Source organism: Gavialis gangeticus, unplaced genomic scaffold (assembly GCF_001723915.1).
Source record: "Gavialis gangeticus isolate Ggan-Ray unplaced genomic scaffold, GavGan_comp1, whole genome shotgun sequence".
Lineage (NCBI taxonomy): Eukaryota > Metazoa > Chordata > Crocodylia > Gavialidae > Gavialis > Gavialis gangeticus.
In genome coordinates, this window is record NW_017728996.1 from 30,311,662 (window position 1) to 30,335,520 (window position 23,859).

Below are 23,859 nucleotides of genomic sequence, written 5' to 3' on the forward strand. Positions count from 1 at the left end.
AGCCTTCTCTTGTGAAGGCTGAACAGGTTCAGGTCCTGTAGCCTCTCCTTGTAGGGTCTACCCTGCTGCCCCTTGACCATGTGAGTGGCCCTCCTTTGGACCCTCTCAATGCTGTCTACATCCCTCCTGAAGTGTGGCGCCCAGAACTGGATGCAGTACTGCAACTGTGACCTGACCAATGTTGCATAGAGGGGGAGGATCACCTCCTTGGACCTGCTTATGATGCATCTGTGGATGCATGACAAGGTGCGGTTAGCCTTACTGACCATGTCCTCGCATTGGCAGCCCACGCTTATCTTGGAAGCAGTAATCACTCCAAGATCCTTTTCTGCCTCTGTGCTGACAAGAAGGGAGTTCCACAGCCTATAGGGATGCTGCTGGTTCTTCCTACCTAGGTTCAGTACCTTGCACTTGTCAGTATTGAATCTCATCTTATTCTCTTCCACCCACCCCTGTAACCTGTCCAGATCTAGTTGTAGCCTGTCCCTCCCTTCTAGTGTGCCCACCTCTCCCCACATCTTAGTGTCATCTGTGAATTTGAACAAGGTGCTTTTCACCCCCTTGTCCAAGTCACTGATGAAGATGTTAAACAGTGTGGGCCTGAGGGTGGAGATCATCTGGACCTGATGATTTGAACATGTCCAGCCCCACCAGAAGTTCCTTAACTAGGTCCTCACTGACCCTAGGCCTGGCGGTGCCTCTCCTGAGTCTGTCTGGAATCCTGGTGGGGGATATCCTGGTCCCTGCTCAGAAAAATGAAGGCAAAGAATTTGTTAAAGAGGTCAGTTTTGTCATCTCGTGCAACCACCAGATTGCCAAGTGTCCTGCAGGGGCCCCATGTTACCTGGTGCTTTCTTTTTACTCCCTATGTATTTAAAAAAGGACTTCTTGTTATCCTTGATCCTGGTCACCAGTCCTAGTTCTGTCTCTGCCTTAGCCTTCCTAACAGCCTCCCTACAGTCTCGAGCAATGGAGGTGATGGCCCCCTACAGTCTTGGGCCTTGATGGCCCCTCCCTTCCATCGGGTGTATGTCTCCCTTTTAGGTTTTAGACGTTCCTGAATGCCTTTGGTGAGCCATGGGGGCTTTTCAGCACTCTTGCCCCCTTGGACTCGCATTGGGACTGTCTCTCTTTGGGCTCAGAGGATCGTCTTCTTAAGGAACAACCACTTATCTTGGACTCCCAACTCCCCTACCCTCCATGACCTCAGTGCCTCCCCGACTAATCTCCTTAGCTCATTGAAATGGGCCCTTCTGAAGTCAAGGGCTGCTGCCTTGCTCCAGGCTTTTGACACCCTGCACTGGATGGTGAATTCCAGTAGACGATAATCACTATTGCCCAGGTGGTCGAGAACCCGCAGTCCCCTCACCAGGTCGTCGCCTGTGGCCAGGACCAAGTCCAGGAAGGCATTTCCCCTAGTGGGACTGTGCACCTCCTGGATTAGGTGGAGGTCCTGCATCTTGGCTAGGAACCTACATGTGTACGCAGGCAAGCACCAGCCCAAGCCAAACCCCAGATCTGTCATAGGGAGGTGACAGAGAGTTTCTTCCCAGTGCAGCAAGGGTGGGAGGGACAGGAGGCAGGTGGGGAAAGGTAACCCCCTCAACCCATTTGCACTGGAAGCTGGGGCAGGGGGGGATCCAACTCCCCATACTCCGCAGACCCAGTCTGGCTACCTCTGCTGGGGTCTTCGGAGAGTGGTAGCCTAGGCCCAACAAGGCAGGGGAGCTTGTATTACTCCCCCTGCCTCAGCTCCCAGCATGGCAGCCACAACTAGCATCTTCAAGTGGGCTGGGGCCAGCACCACCCCCCAAGACCTCAACAGGGGTAGCCAGGACAGGCCCTTGTGGCAAGGGGTCTCTAATTCATCCCTTGCCCCAGCTATCAGCACTTTACAGCACTGGTGGCTGCTGCACTGGGAGGTGGAGCAGAGGAGTAATCCAAGCCCCAGCACCTTACAGGCATGGGCTGGCACACCCTCAAGACCCCAAAAGAGGTAGCCAAGCTGGGTCTGCAAGGTGTGAGGGCTCAGATTCAGGGGTCTGCACAGCATGGGGGCTCTGGGGGTGGGGGAGGCTCAGAAGAAATCCCTGGGTTGGGGCTGCTTTCTCCTGAAGGGGAGTGGAGAACCGACCAGGCAGAGCCAGCAATCAGCGTGCAAAAAGGTGATGGGGGTTGGAGGTGCTCTGGTCAGCTTTCAGGAAAGGTGACAGTGCTCCTTGGCTCCTGGCTTTGGCCAGTGCATGGAGGCAATAGTGGCCTCTGCATCCTGGCCTCAGTCACTGCATGGAGGCTCTGAGCCCCCACCATCAAATGCCAAAAGTCTGTTCATTTTGATCATACTCTGACTTTATGCTCTTTGTATAAAGCACAAAAGTTGCAGTTCAATTGGAAGTGCCCTCTGATCACTTCGGTAAGTGCCCTAGGCATACTCTCAACTGTATGTTTGCTGTTCTTGATCCCATCCTAAAACATCTAACTCTTCCCACGCACTAGACAGGTAGCTTTGGTATGCAACTGAGCAGCAGATTTCACCAGTGTAGTCAAGCACCTCAGCTCATTTATGGATCTAGCCTCTAATATCCTAATTCAGACAAAAACAAACCACTGGACACCAAATGTAGCACAAATGTATGTCAAAAGATCATCTGTGAGACCATTAACACAGAAAGCTACACAGAATAAGTGGCTCTTTATTCATAGGGAGTGAAAGACTACAGAATGAAGGGGACTGCATGAAAGAATATGAAAATGCTGAGAGCAGGAGGAGACAACTAAAAGACCATTTGGGGGAGAGAAAAAGCAAGAGGGAACAGAGAAAGAACTTTGAATTCAGGGGAGGAAGTGAGCAGAAGAGGTTCAAAGGAGGAAGCAACAAGATCGGGGCCATAAGAAAGTGTTATGATCTAAATTTCAGTGCGGGAGATGGAACGGTAAAGTGCAGGGGTGACAGGAGATATTTCAGGGATCAAGGCAGGAGGTACAGGTTAGGGACTTGAGAAGCAGCAGGCAAAATAGGGTCCACGGCCTGGATCTGGCCTGCCAGACACTTTCATCTGGCCCACAGCACCCACCAACTATTTGTATTCTGCCCAGCCCTTCTACCTATAAGGGTGGGAGCAAGGTGCCTACCATACACACCCCCCAGCAACATACCCTATTGTGCTTCACTCCCACCCCTGTGGATGGAAGGGCCAGGCCTGGGCAGCATGCACTTTACAGGCGGGGCTTCTGCTGCCACTGCTGCAGCTGCCAGGGGACTTGCTCAGCTTCCCCAGCATCCCGCTTGCTCAGGGCAGCAGCTAAGGAAGGGGCAGGAACAGAGGTAGTGGGGGAGCTGCAGTTGGGCAGGAGCGTGAAGCATGGGGCTGGGGTTGGCAGCAGTGTGGAGCCCACACCCAGGGGAGCGGCAGCAGAGTGGAGCTCAGGTGACCAGGGTGTGGGGACCCCTCCAACACTTCCCCGCCCCATGACACACAGCCTCCGCAGGTGGCAGCAGCAGTGGGCAGGGACTCTCAGGGTGTTTGTGCCCGGCACAGGTGCTGGTGTCCTGTGGCATGTGATTCTCCCCCCCACCCCCCACCATCCACACACACATCCACCCACACCTCATCCACAAACAAATACCCCCCCCATATCCCACCATCCACACATACCCCTCCACATATGCACGCATACACAGTATACAAAACTAAGACTTTATTTTTGAGTTATTATGCAGTCACCTCTATACACTATGTGAACACAAATCATGACAAAATATTTTTTGTAATAAAATTAAAATGTTATAGTAGGTGTTTGACTTTTAGTGTGTGGTTTGTTTTTTTTCTGGTTCTAAGATGGCAACCCCCCTCCCAAAAGGAGAATTTCCGGAGGGTAAGGGAAGTAACTTCCAGTGGCACAGGTCAGGGGTTAAGGGCAGGACTTCCAGTCCCAAGATGGAGACCGGGGGGCAGTGCCACTGTCAAAAGCCAGGGCTACCAATGCAGCCCTTCACAGCTCACCAAACCTTGTTAAGAGGCCCTCTAGTCAACATAATTGCCCACCCCTCGGCTAGAGTTTAGCAGGGACAGAAAGGATAGTTTTAAAACATTTTACAAATGAAGAGAAAAGGTTTAGCAAGAGTCTTAACCTTTTCAACAAAGGCAGTTACAAAAATAACAAATCAATTGGTGAGCCAGGGCTCTTATTCCATGTGGAACAGGAAGCAATGATCAGGGATCTCCAGGTATTACAATCTTCTTCAAGAGCTCTAGTCTCAGTTCCCTGAATTCTCAACTCATTAAGATCATTGTTTATGGTGCCACAGAAATGCAGGCTAAGCCACCCTTTCTTTTTCCCTCTGCAATCTGCATTTTACAGGGGTGAAGCACCTAGAATAAGGGATGGCTTGTTGCAGTTCTGCCACCAATGAGAAAAGCAACTGCTACACAAGGTGAACAGGCTCAAAAACAAAAAGTGCTGAAAATGGTGTCTATAGCAGGTGGTGAAGCTGTGGAAGTCTAGCACCTCTCTCAGTGGTACAGAAGTGGTGAGCAACAACAACAAACTCTCTGTTTAAAACATATTCCAGAGACCTTACTTTCTGTTCCTGGTTTTACATCTTGAGAATATATACATATTCTATATTTTACATCCTTCTTTTAAATTAAGGCTTCTTGTTTCATACAAACTGACCTGTATACTACTCACTGATGAGGACAGGTCCCACACTTTAAGATCTCCCGTTACAGATACTGCTACTAGTGAATCTTCTGTAAAAATATAATAAAAAACTAGTTAATATGAAACTAAATTAAACCATGGTGACTAGAGCCAAATAAAACCCCCAGGACTACCACTGCTATCTTATAGAGGAGATGTACTCTGTAAAGCACTGTTTTCACAACAACTTTAGCATGAAGGAAAATAGGCTATTTGCATACAGAAATGTCCAATTATGAACTTAACTGCAAATCTCCTATACAAATATTTGATCATGATCACTATGTGAGGAAACTAGGTGAATAATTGTTATAGCACTTTGCACATGTAACAAAAGGAATCAAAACTCATGGCAGAGGTAAAATCTTTTATTAGACCAACTAGATATTTACACAAAAAAAAAATTATTTGCAAGCTTTCTGGCACGGGCAACCTTCATCAGGCACAAGAGATTGCAACGGTTATAAAAGTTCTCCTAGGTAGAAATACATTCATATTTCACCTGGATACCTTGCACATATAACTGCACTCAAATGGATTTGAAAAAAAAAAAAAAAAGCAGACCCACTGGGGTTTCACATACATTACCTTCCTAATATTGCAACCAAAAGTCACTTACTTTGGTGGCATATCATGAGAGCTACATATAATTAAAGTGCAACAAAACAGTTCTCCTCTGCTAGTCAGATATCTATTTCAAAAAGCAGCACTACATTAAGGTTGATAGAAAATTAAATTTAAAATGTATTGGCAAATGCTGATGTATTTTGCATCCTTAATATTTTTGTGAAATATGAAAATATATTCTCATGTTAATTAAAATGAGGTGTAGAAAAAACCTGTGGGTATGCACAGTGCTATCTGAAAATTCATTTATGGAAAGAAATGGTATGTCCACATGCTACACTGAATATGTATCTACAGTGTATACCTTGAATCCTGGTGGAGTGAACAATGCACATACAATTGATCCAATCAGAAGACTGAGTAGATATTAAAGTGTGAAGAACAGCTAAAGTCTTAGCATCAATGATAAGGACATCCTGATATTCTCCACAACAAAGAAGCCAGCCATCTCCTGTCATTCGGAATGAACAATGGTAATACTGTCCAAATGGAATTAAATAAGTAAAGGTTAACATACAGAGCTACACAAGTTCTTTTGCATATTATTTTTAGCTTCTTCACATCGTACCTTTTTAAAAACCTTAGTTGCCAAGGCAACAGTATTAAACAGTATGTTAATTTTTTAAACTTCATTAAAACTCTATGGATGCCCCAAAAACATTTTAAAAAATCAGAGACGGTAGAAGCAGCATCTCACTGCTTGGGTTAGTGTCACAAATATTCTGGAGCAGGATACTTAGCTCTTAAGATGAAGTTCATGCAAAATGTAAGTGCCTGCTCATAGTGAGATGTTCACATAGACAGTATATCAAAACTGAAATCCATGGTCCATGCTAGCTAATGTAGTAGTAAATTTAGTCGGGCTTCTGGCCTACTTGACTAGAAAAACAGACAAAGTCCAGAAGAGCTGATACTGCTTATTTCAGTTACATGTTCTGAGATAAGGAATCCTGCATGTCTTATTACCCTGTGCACAGATGCCCAATTAAGTGAACTTGTTTTGGTTTCTCCAAGATGGTATTTTTTCTCTTTCTCTGTCTTAAGTATAAATATGCTTGTAAACTTAGAGTAGGAGGATTCCTTTGAAACAGACAAGTGAGTGATTCCCCTTGTTGTATGAAATCCTCCCTGTGATCATAGTATAGCCCTAATTCAACCACAACGCAAAGTTTGATTTCTTCCACACTAATAATTAGCTTCTTGGTTGACTTTGAGGAGTTCATCTGACTGCATTAATCCTCAAGTAATTTTGGGCTTACTGATTTGAGAAACTTTTCTTTTTCCACATGTTTGCAATTCTACTACAGTTTTGATCAGGTACTCAAATCTTAAAGCCTCCAGGTTAAAAATGCAAAGGGTTTATAATAATTTATTTTCCAGGAGGAATCCTGGACGTACTAGTTAAAAAGCTTTAATTTGTTAGTATTCAACAGATTTCCTCTCTTTTGGGGATGAGGATGGGGGAAGGGAGGGGAAGGGCAATATGTCAGAGGGGTAAGCTAGCTGTCGGGTGCTGTTGCTCATTAGCTAAGGTGGATATTATTTTTGGCAAGGATTATTAAAGTTGTAGTCCAGTCTAGGGCAGGCAGCAGGGGGCAGGCACAGGGGGGTTAAAAATTCAAAGTTTTCTTGGTTTTCAGTAAGTATTTGAACATTTTTTGTATATTTGTATGCATAATTGTTATAAAACTGCTCAGGGTAAGCACAGTCACTTCAAACAATCCCAAAAACTTACATGAACATGATATTTTGAAAAAAATCCTTGCAGGGTTTTTTTATTCATTATCTCTATGTACTTTAAATAGGGGCTGGGATGGCACAAGTGCAAAGGCACATGGTTGACAGCCCAGAGATAGCAGGTTCAAGGCCATAGCAGAAGCACTCATGGTGCAGGTCTGTCAAATTCCAACGAATCTGCAAAATCTGCTAGATATCTTTTCAGAAGGACGTGAAAAAGGAAGGAAGGATGTACTTTAAATTGTGGACACATAAGCTGTTTTATCTATTACACTTCACTGACTAATGACTGAAAATTACAAAGAATTCAATAGATGAGGAAGAATGCAGAGAATGACCATAACCTGGGAATATTCCTTGGGCTCCACAAAGACAAACCAACATGCTTTCAAATGCTTGTTGCTATTTTTAAAGAAATTACCGTTTAATTGGCAAATTTGGAGGAAAGATCTCACATTTGCTTAACCACAAATTAAACATCCCTATTGCTCTTTGTGTTAAAATAACATTTTAAACGGCAGGTGCTGAATTTGCACTGTCTTGACATTTGCCAATTACAGCTCAAGCTTACATGAACTGCAAAGGCAACCTACAAAACCTGATTTGTGAAATATTAATTACCAATCAAACAACAGTTTTTGTGTTGATACCATCAAAATCCTCATGTGTCTTTAAACAATCAAAGAGAATAACCTTCTGTAGGAAATAATATTCCCACAAATATGACACTATATTTTTACTATCCCTTTTAAATCTCTACAGGTGAGACACTCAACTCCCTTTCAATGCCACTCCATATCTCCTAATAGATGACAAGGCTATTTTTCTCTGGAGCTGAGTATATTACTTCTCTTGCCCTCCTAAGCTACTTGGCCTCAAGAAAAAGCTCTGAGACTCCATGTCTGATCTACATATGTACTAGTATCAGACAGACAAATAAGCAAACCCATATTGTAACCTCTCTGTAATCCTTAAACCTATATCTAACTGAGCCAAAAGAATAATCATTAGACAGGCTGTTAAAATGCTATTGGTACTAAATACATATGATAATATGTTGTAATTTATATTTATTATTTTATTAAGGTCTCAGAATCTGTTGATAAAACTATAACAGTACATTTAATTCCAAATATGCTGCATAATGAAAGATTGAAGAATTAAGGCAATTAAAAGCTATCATGAAAAAATACACTTATATCTGCTAGTATTACCTCTTCAAGCTTTAAAACATCTAGATTCTGAATTCACTTATAACTTGAGTTGCATGAAAGCTCAGTAAGGTCCCAGACTTTCATCACTTGCAAGTTTAATTCAACCTAGACCTTCCTACACAAGAAAAACAGCCTTTTAATTAACCTAGGGGCCTTAAGCTCTTCTTTCACAAATACGTCTAAAAATAAACTAGCTCTCCGAATCAAATCTATTTATGCTGGTCTCCTAAATCATATACATGTATATTTCTCAGACACACATCCACACACACACACTCTAACATCAAGGTACTCAGAACATACCTGGATATAGTTCAAAGCAGACACTTGAAAGAGAATTTGCTGAAGAAAGATTTAAAGCAATTTGGCATCTAAAAATAAGTGGTCTGCTGCTGAGCTCTGCCATGAATGAAAGTGCACTTTAGGAAAGGAAAAGAGTCTCACTTTCTTGTAGGTTAGCAGTTAGGCAATCAAAACCCTCCAATTAAGTTTTAAAAAGAACTTGACCAAATTATCTTACAAAATGTTTGGCCATATGATTTGCATTTATACAATATACCATTAAGACTGCTAACATTAAACCTATATTTTGTATGTATGCCTAATAAAGGATAATAGAAAGACCATGGGCCTTACTGCCCATCAGTACCTGAAGATCAAATATCACAGGCAATAGCTATAGTGGTATTACTTTCTAGAAGCATTAGTGACTGGAAAAGAACAACTTCATTTGAATAAGAAACAGAGATGAAGCACAAAAAAAGTTTTAGTTTGTTTCCTAGCTGTAAAATGAGATAAGAAAAAGTAATAAACAGCAAGAGACTACATATGCGTTGTGCTAAGTTCTTTCCTTGTGAAGTATGTTATAATCTTAAATCCACATATTACTAAAAGAAAGAGAGAATACTGTGGTAACAGTGTGTGTTACTTGCATTGTAAAAGTATTTATACAGTCCATGAAAAGTTGCTGTACTTACATAGATTGCTGTATGCCTATAAGGAAGCTTTGCCTTCTCAATGCACTGGCCACTAGTGACATTCCAAACACACATCTCCCTGCCAAAGATAACTTCATATTATTCTCTGTCATTTCAACTCAATTGGCTGGAATAATTTTGTGCCCCCAAGTTTTTCTTTAGTGCTGTACTTAAGTGCAGTCTGATCGTTTATGTGGCTTTTTGTTACAGATTACTGGGTAAGAAAATGTTGTGGTCATTAGCACAGGATGACATGCAGTATCTGTTTCTTTTTGTTTTGGTAATTACACCCTGCTGCTTCACAGCAAACCTTACTTTAAGGCCAACTCTGGTCTACAACAAATTGTAGGTATACTGCCATTATGGCTCGTCAGTGTGTCAGTATAACTATCATTCGTTGGAACTACATCCTACTGAAAATGATTCATTTCACTGAACTTAAACTACACATTTTGAAAAACAATGCATCTTTTGCCACACCAAACTTACTTCTTGAAATAAGCCATCATATTCTGTTAAGAAGAAACAGTGCCACCGTGAGGCTATTCCTGAAGCCTGTGCTTAACACAAGCACTTCATGTAAACAATACAGCATTTCCTCTATACTTCACTGTATTTATAAAGTTACAGGTTATTGTTTTAGGAATATCAGCTTTTAACCATTTTTGTATAATTATCCATTCTACCTCTATTTAAACAATATTCAATAAACTGTGGAACCAACATCTAAATGTTGCATAACATATTTCTCTTTCAAATGAAAGCTTAAAAGTATGCTGAATTATGATAGCTCAGCAACTGCGTTAAAATCTGAAGTCATTAATAGAGTTAAATGGCCATCATCATTCTTTATAGAAAAGAAACAAAAACGTCATGATATTTATAAAATAATATTTATCCAGTTTTTTTGGGGAGAGTAAGAGTAAAGTATATCTCATGTAAATATATCAGAAGAAAAACCTACGTAGCGATTTAAATTTGACTAATAATATTATTGTCATATAATAAGATAACTCAGAAGGATTATCTCATTTATACTTTCCAGGTGCACTTCAGTAACAAAATCCACACAAGATATAATCCGAAAACTTAGAACATAAACAAACTGTTGTGTATTAATCATTTCCAGGTGGTCAAATTATCTTTTCCACTGGTAAATAAGGTGCAAAATGACTGACTTCAGTAGTTACTTTATTTTTACATGGTTTTATTGACAGCAGAATTTGAGCCACAGTTTCTATACAATTTAAATTGGTACTCCCTTTATACCAAAAGGAGAACAAAATTTGATAAATATTGCATCTTGGTATCTTCCCTGTCTTTCAGACACTGTCCACAATTTGGCTCATCTCAAATAACTCCAAGTTTGTCCTATACTCACTGGGTGTATATGCATTACTTGTACAAAGAATAAGGGCCAAATTACCATTTGTCCCTTTTTTTATTCTATTATCTATTGTTTCATTTGATCTAGTTTTGTATCATCATATATTATGTTCTGTTTTATACTTTTAAATTGATAGAATGTGTAATTGTATTGTATACTTGTTGCTAAAAGCATATATTAGATATATTTGATTATATATAACTTGATTGTCAATTTTACTATATTTTTAGCAAAAGCTGTAAATAAACTACTACAATACATCAGTGGATACATGCAGGTGGAGACATATTAAGATCTTAATGAAACAAATTCAACATTTTATAGAAAAAAGGAAACAAAAATTGCCCATTATGCATTCTCCTAAGATAAATAAGCAAATGAAAAGAGGAAAAGTCTGCTGTTTTGATGTGGCATTAGAGGAAACTAGCTCTTCTTCCATGCAATATTCTTAACCTCAATTCAAGGAGATAGCAGCTTGAAGGTACTAAAAAAGTGAATGATCCACAGCCTAGAAAACACAATCTGACAAAGCTTGCATCTCCTGAAGAGTAGGCATCCTATTTATACTCATTTGAGCTTCATGTTGCCACTTCCAGAGCTTTGTAATGGATGTTTTGCCCTTATATGGTACACATAAGAATTCACCAGTGGTTTGGTGGCATAAACATTTTAAGAAGTCTGAAAACCATTTGTTCTGATGTAAATGCATTCCAGCTACTCACTACAAATTTATCCAGTAGTAGAATATTAGAATATGAACTCTTTTCATTATTTCTCCAAATAAGAGCTTCCGATAGCAACTGGCTTCATGGGAGTCACCCAGGTAACTGGAGAAGACAAGCCCAAGATAGGTGAGAAAAAAAGCGTTTAAGGAGAAGGGTAGTAGGGAACATCCCAGGGAAGCCTGAGTCTCATGCTAAAGACATAGATTTAACTACTTTGCGTGGGTTCCAGATTGGAAAATAGAGAAGTGGGTTAGGGACACCATTCTCTAATGGACTCCACCAAAGATCCAGAGATTGACTACTACACAGGTACTATACAGGCAGGGAAGAGAAGAAGGTATGTGACTCACTTAGCCAAGTTCTAACCCAGAGGACATGAGCTATGTGAAGAAACTGAGACAGAAAGCACTGCACTCTTTCACCAAAAAAAGATGCTCCTAATGCTAAATTGGCCAAAACAAACAAACAAACAAACAAATAAAAAAACAGGTTGGAGGACATGAGCGTGCTTCCTTCAGAAGCAGCTCTCTTTCACACTACGGTTTCTAGATCTGTTAAGTACACCGTGAGTTTGGACACTTCAATTTCCTCCACAGCCTCATTCTCTCAGGAGCTATGGATTACTAAAGGGTACCTTGTCCCTACATCCAATTTGTGCTCCTGGTTTACAGGGTGCCTGGCTGGACCCTTGGATTACTCATTTTCCTGAATAGGCCCCTGGCAAGCACATGAAGTCTCTGGACCTATCAGCCCACTCTGAATTCCAAGGAGCTCATCGTGACCTGCATATTATATATGGAACAGTCTGTACATGCCGTCTGTACATGAAAGAAGCAGAGGCCCTCTTCACAGAGGAATCCTAGAGAATAACTTCACTATACGTAGTAAAAAACCTCCACCCGTCCCACATGACGAGGGAGTGGATCAAAAATTTGCTGCTGAATGCAGACTGCAACCTTGAACCTGGCCACATAGTTTGTGATTCAAGTAGTAGGTAACTGAGTCCTAATAATTACCTACCCATTTTCAGTAGCACTGACCACATATGGCTGTTTCTCAAAGTCTCTTGCTTTTGCCAAACATGTTACTGAAGCAGAGTGGCCAAACAGAATTTCTCTTGATGAAATCTAGAAGAGTAATGGGATTATTTTACTTAAAAACAAAAACCAGTATTTGTTATGTAAAATATAAGTGACCCAGAATTGGGAAACACATCTTTATCACAGAATAGTTCACCATATATCATCATCATTTATAAAATTCAGACAGTGACCAGCTGGTCTGGGGATGTACAATCATAGGTGTAAAAGGAGCACCTCCTTTTTGCATGTTTGCACACAGGAAAAAATGCAGTCCCTGTGAGTATTATTGTGACTGCTCCTTCTGAGTGGCTTCTAAGGTACAAGATACCATGCAGGGCACAAGGAATAAGACACACTGACTCTATAGCTTATTACTTATTTACTTCCTTCATCAAATGCTAGGAACAAGTCCATCCCTAGTATCTAGTGAAGTAGGCTATCGTCTGCAAAATTTCATGTCTCTGAATTACTTAAGTCTCTATGGATGCCTATACATAAGGGCAGAGGCTGCTCTGATGCACCGTGAGTACAGAGCAACAGAGCAGACTTGAGTCTGCAGGAGCAGAGCAATTACCGTGCTCCAGCACCTTCCCACGTCTCGTGTATCAGCATCCCTGCACTTCAAAATAGTAGCAGGCCATCCTGCCACCATTTGAAATCACAGGACACTGATACACAAGACACTGCAGCGCTTAATCAGAGCAGCTCTCAGAGCCTCTGTGATTAAAGCACCTCCCCCCGCAACGTCCAGAGCGCATGTAAAAGTGCCCTAAGGTTCCACTCTGCCCTACCTTCTGTCTGGATTCAGGGCAATGTGGTTAACCACCTGTGTACTCAGACAGCGAAAGTGGCTGGATACCAAAAGAAAAAGTATCAGCAAAGAACTGAAGCACAGGTTTAAGTGTTTAAATAATTCCATTGACTTTGATGAGCTACATTAAAAGCAAAGACCATTTCTTGATCTGAAAGCTTAACCTGACGGAGGGCATGGATACAAACAAATCACATTGAGTGAATGGTGTGTACGTGTATACGGAGACTTCCTAACTATCAACTAATCCTCAATTCTTGTGTGTCCACTCTATTCTGCAATAAGTGGAAGCTAACCTATGGTAATTCAGCAGTTGCTTTATTCAAGTCTAAACTACCTTGGTTTAGCTTCCACTTCTTGTGGGGTAGTGCAGACATAAAACAATTACCACAGATTAACTGACCCAGAACTTCCCTCCTTAAACTTCATGTGTGTTCACCTGTTCATAACCAGAACCAGTAACCTGTATCCTAATAGTTTTCTAAATCATGAAATGCCCTTTTTTCCAGCCAAAACAATGTTAAGGAACTAATTTGTGGTTAACAAAAAGAATTTAAGTGCTTTACTTAAAAAAAAAAGTCCAGGGTGAGCACATGACAACATTCTCCTAAGGGGCTTAGCAATAGACATGTTCCCTCTGATATCTCTGTCCACCTGGATGCTCCAGGATGATTCCACTGGAGAGATGTAGCTTTGGCTGAGCAAAAACAGGTCAACTGAGCCCAAAAGAGTACCACAAGACTGCATCTAATTTTGTACACTTGAAAACACACCAAGTTAAAAGCAGCTGGTGATTTGTTAAATCATATACTTTTGTTCTAAAGTTATAACAATTTAATTTTAAATGTTTCATCCCACCTGGTTCATCTTTCCTCCAAAATTTCAGAGATTAGCTTGAGAGCAAAAATAAATCTTTCCATTTCCCAATTCTTTCACTCCTGTTAGCCACATTTGTATAATGAGTATTTATTCTCAAACTCTAAGAGAACACTGTGCTACTGACTATAAAGCAAAGCTCTTAAGGACAGGACTCAAATTTATTCAAGTATTCTGGCTGCTCTCTTCCATAGTACTTTATCACAAATAAGGAAGCCATGACTCTCAGTTATCTGTAGATTATTTAAGTCTGCAAAGAACTGGCTGATCATATGAATTCTGCATTTCATTCTATAGAATTCTGAATTTTCATATTCATTATGTTGCTTCATTACTTTCCTTCAACAAAAGCAAACACAAACTTTTACATGTATTCTAAATAAGTGCCATGGTCTAAATGGGCTCATGTACACACTACACACTGTGACTGCAACTGCATGTCTGTTTCCACGAACGGGATTTCCTGATGCTTTAAAAGTCTTTCTTGTGCATTAAACTAAAATTCCTTGGATGTAGTTTAGTCTGGTTCACCAGGGATTACAGCGTCATGTCCCTGGATTCATTGTGTGCAAGCACAGACACTCAAAGAAATGTAATGAGCCTCTTTGTCCACCAGATGGTGCTGTGACTTTTTTGTAGTTCACCTCTTTGAATAGCTTTCCAATTGCTTCTGCTTTTTTTTCTTGTGTGGTTTGCCAGCTCCCTGCTTCCACAGCTGTGTGGCAGGACATGGGCACAGGGTAGGTGGGGGCTCCAAGCTGGGGGAGCAGTGCTGGACCATCCCGCTCTCCTGCAGTTCTGGCCATGGACCCGGCTTAATTAGTTTTAAAACCTAGTGTGCGGAAGCACAGATGCGACGCTCCAAAATAAACAAGTTTAAATTTTATAAACCTATTTAATTTAATGAGGATTAAAACCCATGGTGTGTATAGGATCCCAATAAGATTATTATAAATTATATGGAATACAAGACTTCAAAACAGACTGCTTTGAGAAGCAGAAGTACCAACACAAACCTTTAATTCTGAGGATAGATTCCAAAGACATATTTGTCCTTCTTGACTTCCTGTAACAATAGTTTGCTGGTCCTCTGTAACCATTATGGCAGTGATGCTGTGAGAGGGTGCTCTTTTCCCCCACAATGCTACTGCCTGCACCGAGATCTTCATAGTGAGCAAAGCCTGAAAATAAAAGGAAAGTAAGTTAGTTCCAAGCCACATGAAATCTGATGAGTATGTCATGATGACATCTGAAAGGGATGGCAACATGGCAGTGCAAGGAGCAAGAGCACTTGAAATTTGAAATTCTGGTTCTTGAGAAATTTTTAGTTGCTGCTGTGTCCCACTGTTACCTGCTTATTGCTATTCGCTATCAAAGATTAAATATACTGGTAATATGGGAACAACCAGGGCTTAATCCCACCAGGCAGCAACAAAAACAATTCATATCCATTTAGGTCATTATGGATTACATTTCCTAGTATAAAACAGCTGATCAAGCAATGGTTGTTCAAGCAGTAGTCAGGTGCTATATATTTTCTCAGAGGAAGGATTATAATTTCAAACCTTGGCTTTAATTTCCTTTAATTTTGTTCAGTCTATTTTAATTTGCTGTTCAATTAACTGTCTTTGCTGTTTCCATATCTTACTTCAATGGATGAAAGTTTGGAGGAGTGAAGATATGGTTATGTCATCATTCGTGTAAGGTGGGGGGGGGTGTGCGTGCGCGCGCATGCGTGCACGCACGCATGCATGCACATGTGCACACACACACACACCCTATGCTTAAATAAAATCAAGTCTCTCTTTTCCCTTCCTAACAGCCAGTTCTCCACCAAAACTCAAAGCTTCCCCACAGTTAGCAGTCCCACCTTCTGCTTGCAGTGAACTTCAATGCAGCTCACAAAAGGCTTTTGCCAGTGCAGAACACGTTTCAAAGAGAATCTGTTCAGGCCATTCAGGAGATTCCTATGCACGCCTCTTTCTCTCTCACATGACCCCCTCAGGGCTCCTGGAGCAGACTTTCTCACTGGAAACTCCATGTGCTCAGGGGGCAAGCAGTAGCACGGAGTAAGGTGCATTAAATAACGATCCAGTTGCTACAATTCAAATGGAGTCTCCTTATTATTGCTGTGTGTATGAAATGCTCACAAAGGGGTGGTGGTCCTCAGCTATTCCTTCTATCCTCAAGTATCTGGCCCTGTGGAAAGAAGGCTTGGCTACTCTTGACAGCAGGACATCTTTGTTTCCCAATTTTCATCAAAATGGACCAGGAAAAAACAGGGCTTTACCTGCATACTGGGCCCTCTTGCCTAATCTAAAGGCTTTAGCATGAGACTCAGGCTTCTTCAGTATTTCACCAGACTTTTGGTGCTACAGTAATAACGAAGATGACACTGTCTGGATGTTTGACTTTGCCTTAATGCCTCTGCATCAGTATGGCTGTAAATGGATGTTGCATTTTTCCTGGAATAAACCATTTTATTGGGACAAAGTGCAGTTGTTCAGACATCCATGTCAGCTGTCCCAGGATAAATCCTAAAAAGGTTCACAAGTTAAGAACTACTAATAGTTTATACTAGGACATCGCAAAGTGCATCTGAATGGTTGTCCCACCACTGCAATATTGAATCAATGGTAGAAAAAAAGCAGTACATTCAGCTGCTCACTAATCCCTGTTCAGAAGTGTGATTTTGTGAATGTATTTACTTGCCAATCCTGGGCATCCTGTTCTGGGACAAACATAGGCACAACTTGTCCAGTGACAAATGTAAAAGTCTGTTCCTAGTTCAGGATGACAGTAAGTGAACTGAAATCCACCTTTTGCAGGCAGTTGAAGATTTCCTCAGCCCAATGTTTCAGGTGCAAAGAATAAAGAGAGGCATACAAGTATCAGAAGGCCACAGAGCTAGGGAGGTATAACCTGTGGCATAACCTGTGGCAAGTATGTGGTCCCCATGAAACCTAAAGGCTGCTCCAAGTTATATTGGAGGTAGTGAGACCATCAGTGGCCTCAAATGCAAATATTGAAAAGATAACTTCAACTTACTGCCCAAAAGCTTTATTTCTTCTTTAGTTTGTGCCTGAAAATGAAAATCATATCAGGATAACTCAGGGAACCCATCTGGGGGAATATTCTTAGATAACTATAAAGTAAGCAGGAAGAATTCAGTGTTTTTTATATTCAGCTAGACTTGGAGTCTGAGAATATAAATATCAGCATCTTCTCTCTTCCAAACAGCAAACCCGAATCTTCTCTGTCATTTACACACAATGGAGTACATAATAAATTAATCGTTCCCTTCTGACTCTCCTTTAAATTAGGTTTGAACTGACTTTGCACAATTCTAAATGATTACAGATCAAGAAAGAATAAAGCCTCATATTTTTTATCAAAATATTTATTCCTGAACATCTGTGATGGACCAGGGGATTTATTTTAAAATGTTTGTTTTAAAAGTGTTCGTGTTTTAATAAAATTCCCTATTAACCCTTCTTTCCCTCTGTACAACCTACACTCCCCACCAGGTGGTGGGTGATCAGACAAGATGGACCTCCAGGATCAATACAGAATTTAATACCTTTGTTGACTCTTCAGCAAAGTGAGATTGAAGGTGACACCCTAGAGACATTAAGGCTAGGGACCAACATTCAAAATGCCTGAGCCTGAATTGATTAAATCTTTGCAGGTTAGTCTAACCTGGCTAGGCTAAGCCAGTTTGTAACCATACAGACATCCCTTCTACACTGAAGAAATGCTGGCACGTGCCTGCAGTGGCTCAGGCTAGAAACCGGGAGGCGCTAGAGCAGCCTTCCCTCCCCTTCTACAGTTCTGAGCTGAGGGGGAGCATGGCCAGGCCTTGGCAGGATGTTCCGATTAGGGAGGGGTGTAAACATCCACCCTGCCTGCACCATCCCAGGCTTTTGCCTGCTTGCTGCTCAAGGGGCAGGAGTGTTGCCAGACCCCAGCCGTGGCTAGCACTCTAAGACAAAGAGGGGGTGTGCAGTGCATGTATCTGTTGATGATACTGAGCTTTTCAATCTCCCTCTCCCTGCTTCTTCATACTGTCTGCAAACCTGACAGGTGAGGGTGCCAGCAGGGGGTGATAACACAACATTTATCAGCCCATCAACAAAACAAAAGTCCCTCTCATTAGTTCAAGCTCTTCTTAAACAGCTTTTTCCAAGGAAGGAACAGAGGAACATTACCAGCTGACCTGTTGATTAGCTCCAAAAAAGCCCTAAGTGGACACTGTTCTGTCCGTCTGTCCCAGTGAAATTGGAGACACATGCACACACGCGCATGTGCACGCACGCATACACACACCTCTGAGCATTAGCTAGCATATCACATGCCTAGGGTCCACAAGGATGGATTCTGTGCTGTGGGAGATGGGAGGGAAGGAGGAGAGGGGGGAATCCCTGCTTGAACAGTGAGGGGTGGGGCAGGGGGAAGCAAGGAAGACCTAGCCAGAGCTCTGGCTAGGGACCAGAGGGATGGGGCCAACCTTGTTTTCTGGAGTAGAGCGCCCTGCCCAGGGCTCCAAAGCTTCTGGGTGCTGGGGGACTCTGGTTTAACTTAAACCAAGAAGTGGTCTGGGACAGACATTGCATAAACTGGTTGGAGCCAAATCCGTTAAGTCTGATACTACATTCAACCAGGTTTATCTTAAACCAATTCCAGCCATTTTGAAACTGGTTTATGTGCACTGAACTTACGTTCTGTTACAGGTTTAAACCAATTTGTGATCACTTAAACCCGTTTATGTGTAATGTCTGTCAATAGCCTACAGGAAGCATCACAACATACATCATACCATAAATTTTAACATGGCACACATGCAAGCAATTTATGGTGTGATAATACAGCAAACCAGCCACAAAAAGTAGATCAGATTTCATGTGGAATATCTTTTGTGACTGGTTTGTATTGTGCTTTAATTTGAACATATGGCATGAACATCCCAGGACAAGAGCCTGAGTTCAAGGAGCCATTCCACAATATGAGGATCCCTGTACCCACACGCAGCCCATATGCATGCATGTCCTTTGAATTTGCCACCTTATGTGTGGAGCCTGAGATGGGTAAACAGCTCCCTCATTTGCGGTTCCCCTCCACCCAGCATGTTCAAAAAGCGTGAACACAACTGGCCCACACGTGTCCTTTGAAAATGCTGGTATGTGCAGGGCCTGAGTGGGAGTCAAATCCCCCCTACTCACTGGGGCATCTGAAACTGTGTCATGCAGTTCACACATAGAACATTTAAAGCCAAATGGTTGATCAATGGGCTAGGGCAGCAGGCAACCCCTGGGTCCTGGCCACAGCCACATCTTGGCCCTTGGAAAGCAAATGAGTAGCCTCACATTGGGAAACCTGTCTCACAATACAGGGAGGTCTGGTGATCCTTTAGAAGTCCAGATGCCAGCAGACATGAAATAGGATCTGAGGAATATTGTCCCAGATCCCTAGAATCACATGCCATGCCATGTACATCTGGCAAGGCAGTGTACACAATTACTGGGGTCCAGGATAAAATTCCTCAGTACTATTGCATGATTAAATTAGCATCTACCAGGGTCCCAAGCATGTAAAAACAAAATAAAATTTTAACCCAATTCTCTGAAAAAAAGCTATGAGAAAACTGATGATCTCCTTTCATCTGCTTTGTTTTGGATAGGCTATTGTAGATAAAAGATCATTTACCAAAACATTACCAAAGGCAAAATCTTACTGTCAATTGTTATGTTAATGCCTGAAATTTTAGAGAGACATTTTGTACATGTCGCTTTGTATTTGGCCTTTCTGAAAATAACATAAATACGAGGCATAGATTTAATGCAGTATCAATAAGTCAACATTTTTTACAAGACATTTTCCCGCCTCAGCTCACAAGATATCTTCCTGATCAAATTAATTGGATCCACAGGGTTCAGAATTACAGATATATAATTTTGTACAAAAGTTTCTCCTATTAGGATATGTGGCTTTTGAGAGTTACCTGGAAACACTTTGCATAACTATACGCACACGCGCACACACAGTCTGATAGTATTTAGCTTTATCAAAGCTATTTTGTTATGCTGATGCACCTGGAGCAAAATTTCATATATTTTATCAACTGATATATATCAGATTATCCTTTTAAAAGGTAAAATCTGTTTCTACAAAGTCAAATACTGCCCAAGGCATATCTGTGCTATATGTAGCTTATCGGCACATGTTAAATTCCTTTAGTGCTGCCCACTCAAGCATGCTTATTCTTGGTATTAGCCCATAACACAACTTTAAATCAAGTTCCTCACTCTCTGCCTCTCCCTGCTCATGGCCTAATAAACTCCTTCCTTTGGCATGTCAGTGAATTGTGATACTCATGCTCCCTAGTAGCCTCCTCTCAAATAACCTCACCACCCTGCACAAGCCAGACTTTCCCCAACTCTGGCCTGCTTACCCAGCATGCACAAACTGTCCTTTGTTGGTTCCTTGTTTCAAACCAGGCTTAAAACAGCATGTTTCTTCTAAGCCCGATGCAGAATGTTATTTGTCTGGAAAATAGTTTTATGAGGAAACTGCAGCTCACATAAGGAGGACTACAGCAATTTTAGTTTGCAGTTTTGGATTCTTCAGGCAGAATCTAACTTTCATTACAAATGAAGGTTGGGTGCAACGGCTCCTTAGGAAATGTCTGGGAGGCAGGACTCAATTACACCGCTGACTGCTTTGCTGTTCTCTCTGACCTGCTCTTTTCTGGCTTCCCAACCCTGCTTGGTCTCCAACACCACTCATTGCCCTACCCTCATCTTCCCAACTCAGCTTGCTTTCGGACTGATCTTGAGGCTTCCAGACCCTGCTTGTCCCTGAACTCTGCTCATTTCTCCTGCCCCTGTCAGCACCTCAATCCCTGAGCAGCCCCATGACCTGGCATGACAGAAGGGTGCATGAGTTTGCGGGGGAGAGGGGTGGCAGGGAAGGAGCACACAGTTCTGAGAGCAGGTTAGGGAGTGTGGTCAGCCATCATACCCATGCCAGGAACTCCCAAATACCACAGCTGGTGCTCTTAAAGCAGGAGCTGGAGACTATTTTGGAGTTCCTAGAATGGATATGCTGCTGGGGTATGGACTCTGCAGAAATGGGGAGTGATTCTGGCACCCCTTCTAACTTGGCACCCAGGGCACGTACCCCTCCCCACCTACTCCTAGTTATGCTGCTGCTGAGTTGCACCATAGCAATTAGAGCTATGTGGAATTACTACATCCTTCCTCTGCAGAATCACAGCACCCATGAGGTAAGCTGATCTTGGCCTGCCTCCTCTCTCTTGCCCTCAGGGAAACACGATTTGCTCATCTCAAAGTTTCTATTCTCTGCCGTACACTTGTTCTGTAAGCATGGGCAATTCACATCCTTCTAAACTTCCGTTTCCCATTTCTAAAATTAGAACAGCGGTTCTCTCCTGACTCAAAGGAGTGATCTGTGGATAATTTTTTCAAGTTTTGAGTATGAGACACTCAAAAATTAAGGAAAAAGCCAAAAAATACAGAGGGATATGAAATGTAAAAATTTGTGCCTGATCCCATGAAAGTCCAAGGTAACAACCTGTCATTAACCTTCTTATTATGTATCAAGACTGCTCTAGAACACGAGAAACTCTTTTATTTGGTGTCTCTTGTAGAGCTTTATCACTTATAGTTGGGAGGGATGTATTTTTGCTATAAAGAAAAAATATCTTCTTAGTTGCTAATATAAATTTCAGAGCTCACCTGACTTCATATACATCAAGGTCCTTTATACTAGGAATTCCCTTTCTGAGAACTGCTGCCTCAACAAGTTTGTATAATGAAAAATTGATTCTGACAAAAACCTCCATCCAGTAGATACAGATCATCCTACAACATGTGAATAAAAGTACCCCAAGCAGAAATTTATAGTTTGTAAAAAACGTCACATACACACAAAAGAGACCATCGTCCAGGTAAGGCAATCAGTCTGTCAGAATGCTTCCTAAGGGCTTGCATTTTTTATTTTTTTCTTTGCTAGAACTCTGCATTCTTAGATTGCACATTTACTATTAATGAGAGACTGCATCAGAAAATAGTCTACATTTTATTACATTGGGTGTAAATACAAATGTGGTTGATAACTATGAATGAGTTAAGAGATGTGGAAGAATTACTTCCTGTACTTAATTAACAACTCCATACTATTTCAGGAAAGATATGTTGGTTGAATTGATTAAAAGTTTTTGAAATACCTTTTATAAAAAAAAGTGAGGGTGCTTCCTCTCTAGAATTTTTTTTTGTCTAGAGAAATTTATATTTTTGTTGGAGAAGTAAACTACCATTTGCCCTTCCATTAGTTTCAAGGTCATGACAAAGTGCAGGGACATACATTTTAGGCACAAGCTGAAAATTTTCATGACAGTTTTGTAAAGCTGCTGTAGCCCAGATCCTATTTTCTTTCCACGTTTCTAATATTCTATTTGGCTTTACTTATCTGACACCTCCTCTTTTGGTAAAAATAAACAAATAAATTGCCACAAACATTATATTTTTAATAAAATTAAATTAGTTACTTCCAGTAAAAAAGAATCCCCACCTGTTGCTCCAGACTGAATTGACAGTCAAAAAGCCTGAGGCTGAATTGATTCAATCTTTGCAGGTAAGTTTAAGCCGGGGCAAAATGCAACCTGTGGGCCAAATACGGCCTGCCAGGCCATTCTATCCAGCCTGTGGGGCCCCTAAACAGTTTAGAAAATTAGTAATTATCTGCCCCTGGCTGCCCATCAAAGATAACAAAGTGCCAGCAGCAGCAGGACCCAGCAGCCACAGCAGCAAGGTTTGTCTGGCCCTGCCCCACCCCAGCTGGAAGCCCCCGTCTAGCAAAGGCTTCTGTTCCCTGCCTCTCTCTGTCTGGGAGTACAACTCAGCTAAGAATGTAGGGGGAGCGGGGGGACCACTGTGGATTGCCCCAGTCCTTGGGGGAAGCAGGGCAGCTAAGGGGAGGGAGAGGGGGGAAAGAAGTGGCAGCAGGCAGGTGGGAGCACAGCGACAGCTGGGTGGGAGCGCGGGGCCAATGGTGGCTAAAGGCAAGACAGCAGAAGCGTTAATCCCAGGCTGGCATGGGCTATATGGAGCCAGGCTGGGCTGCAACAACAGGGAGAGGGGGCAGCTGGCCTGGCTCCACAGAGCTACTGCCAGCCTGGGCCCCACACTCCTGCTGCCCCACTGGCCCTGACCCCGGAGCACTGGCATGGGCCCCGCACTCCTGCCCAACTGTCAATGTGTTCCTGCCCAGCTGCTGCCACTCTCTCCCCTGCCTCTTGCTGCTGCCACAACCATTTCCCCACTTTCCCACCCACTCCTTCTCCCCATCCACCTGCTGGCTGCTCCGGCACCATGTGGTTCTCAGCTGCATGGCCAGGACCACAGGATGCAGCAGAAGCCAGCCCAGCCTAGCCCCACAATTCCCAGCTGGCTCCATGAGGTGCTGGCCAAGCCAGGCTGGCTCCTGCTGTGTTCTATGGTTGTAGCCATGCAGCCAGGAACCATGTGGTACCAGAGTGGTGAGCAGTGTGGGGGGTGGGGAAGTGGCAGCAGCAGCAAGAAGGAGAAGGTAGAGAAGTAGCAAGAGAAGGGCAGCAGTGGCAGTTGGGGGGGGGGGGGGGGGAAAGGGAAGGGACCGGGCAGGTGGGAAAACAGGGCCTGGGCGGGGGACCCAAGGCTGGG

General features: G+C 42.4%; 1 protein-coding gene across 2 annotated transcripts in view; it reads right to left on the reverse strand.

The window, feature by feature from the left end:
* Nucleotides 1–23,859, reverse strand: part of WDR72 (WD repeat domain 72) — a 279,358-nt gene that overhangs the window by 244,796 nt on the left and 10,703 nt on the right. For both annotated transcript variants that reach the window (XM_019504240.1, XM_019504239.1), the window contains exons 2-6: nucleotides 15,157–15,321; nucleotides 12,392–12,498; nucleotides 9,260–9,338; nucleotides 5,636–5,810; nucleotides 4,678–4,754 (exon numbers count right to left, since the gene is read on the reverse strand). In XM_019504240.1, the coding sequence (XP_019359785.1) occupies nucleotides 4,678–4,754; nucleotides 5,636–5,810; nucleotides 9,260–9,338; nucleotides 12,392–12,498; nucleotides 15,157–15,309 (591 nt within the window). In that variant the 5' untranslated portion in view covers nucleotides 15,310–15,321. The remainder of the gene's footprint in view (nucleotides 1–4,677; nucleotides 4,755–5,635; nucleotides 5,811–9,259; nucleotides 9,339–12,391; nucleotides 12,499–15,156; nucleotides 15,322–23,859) is intronic.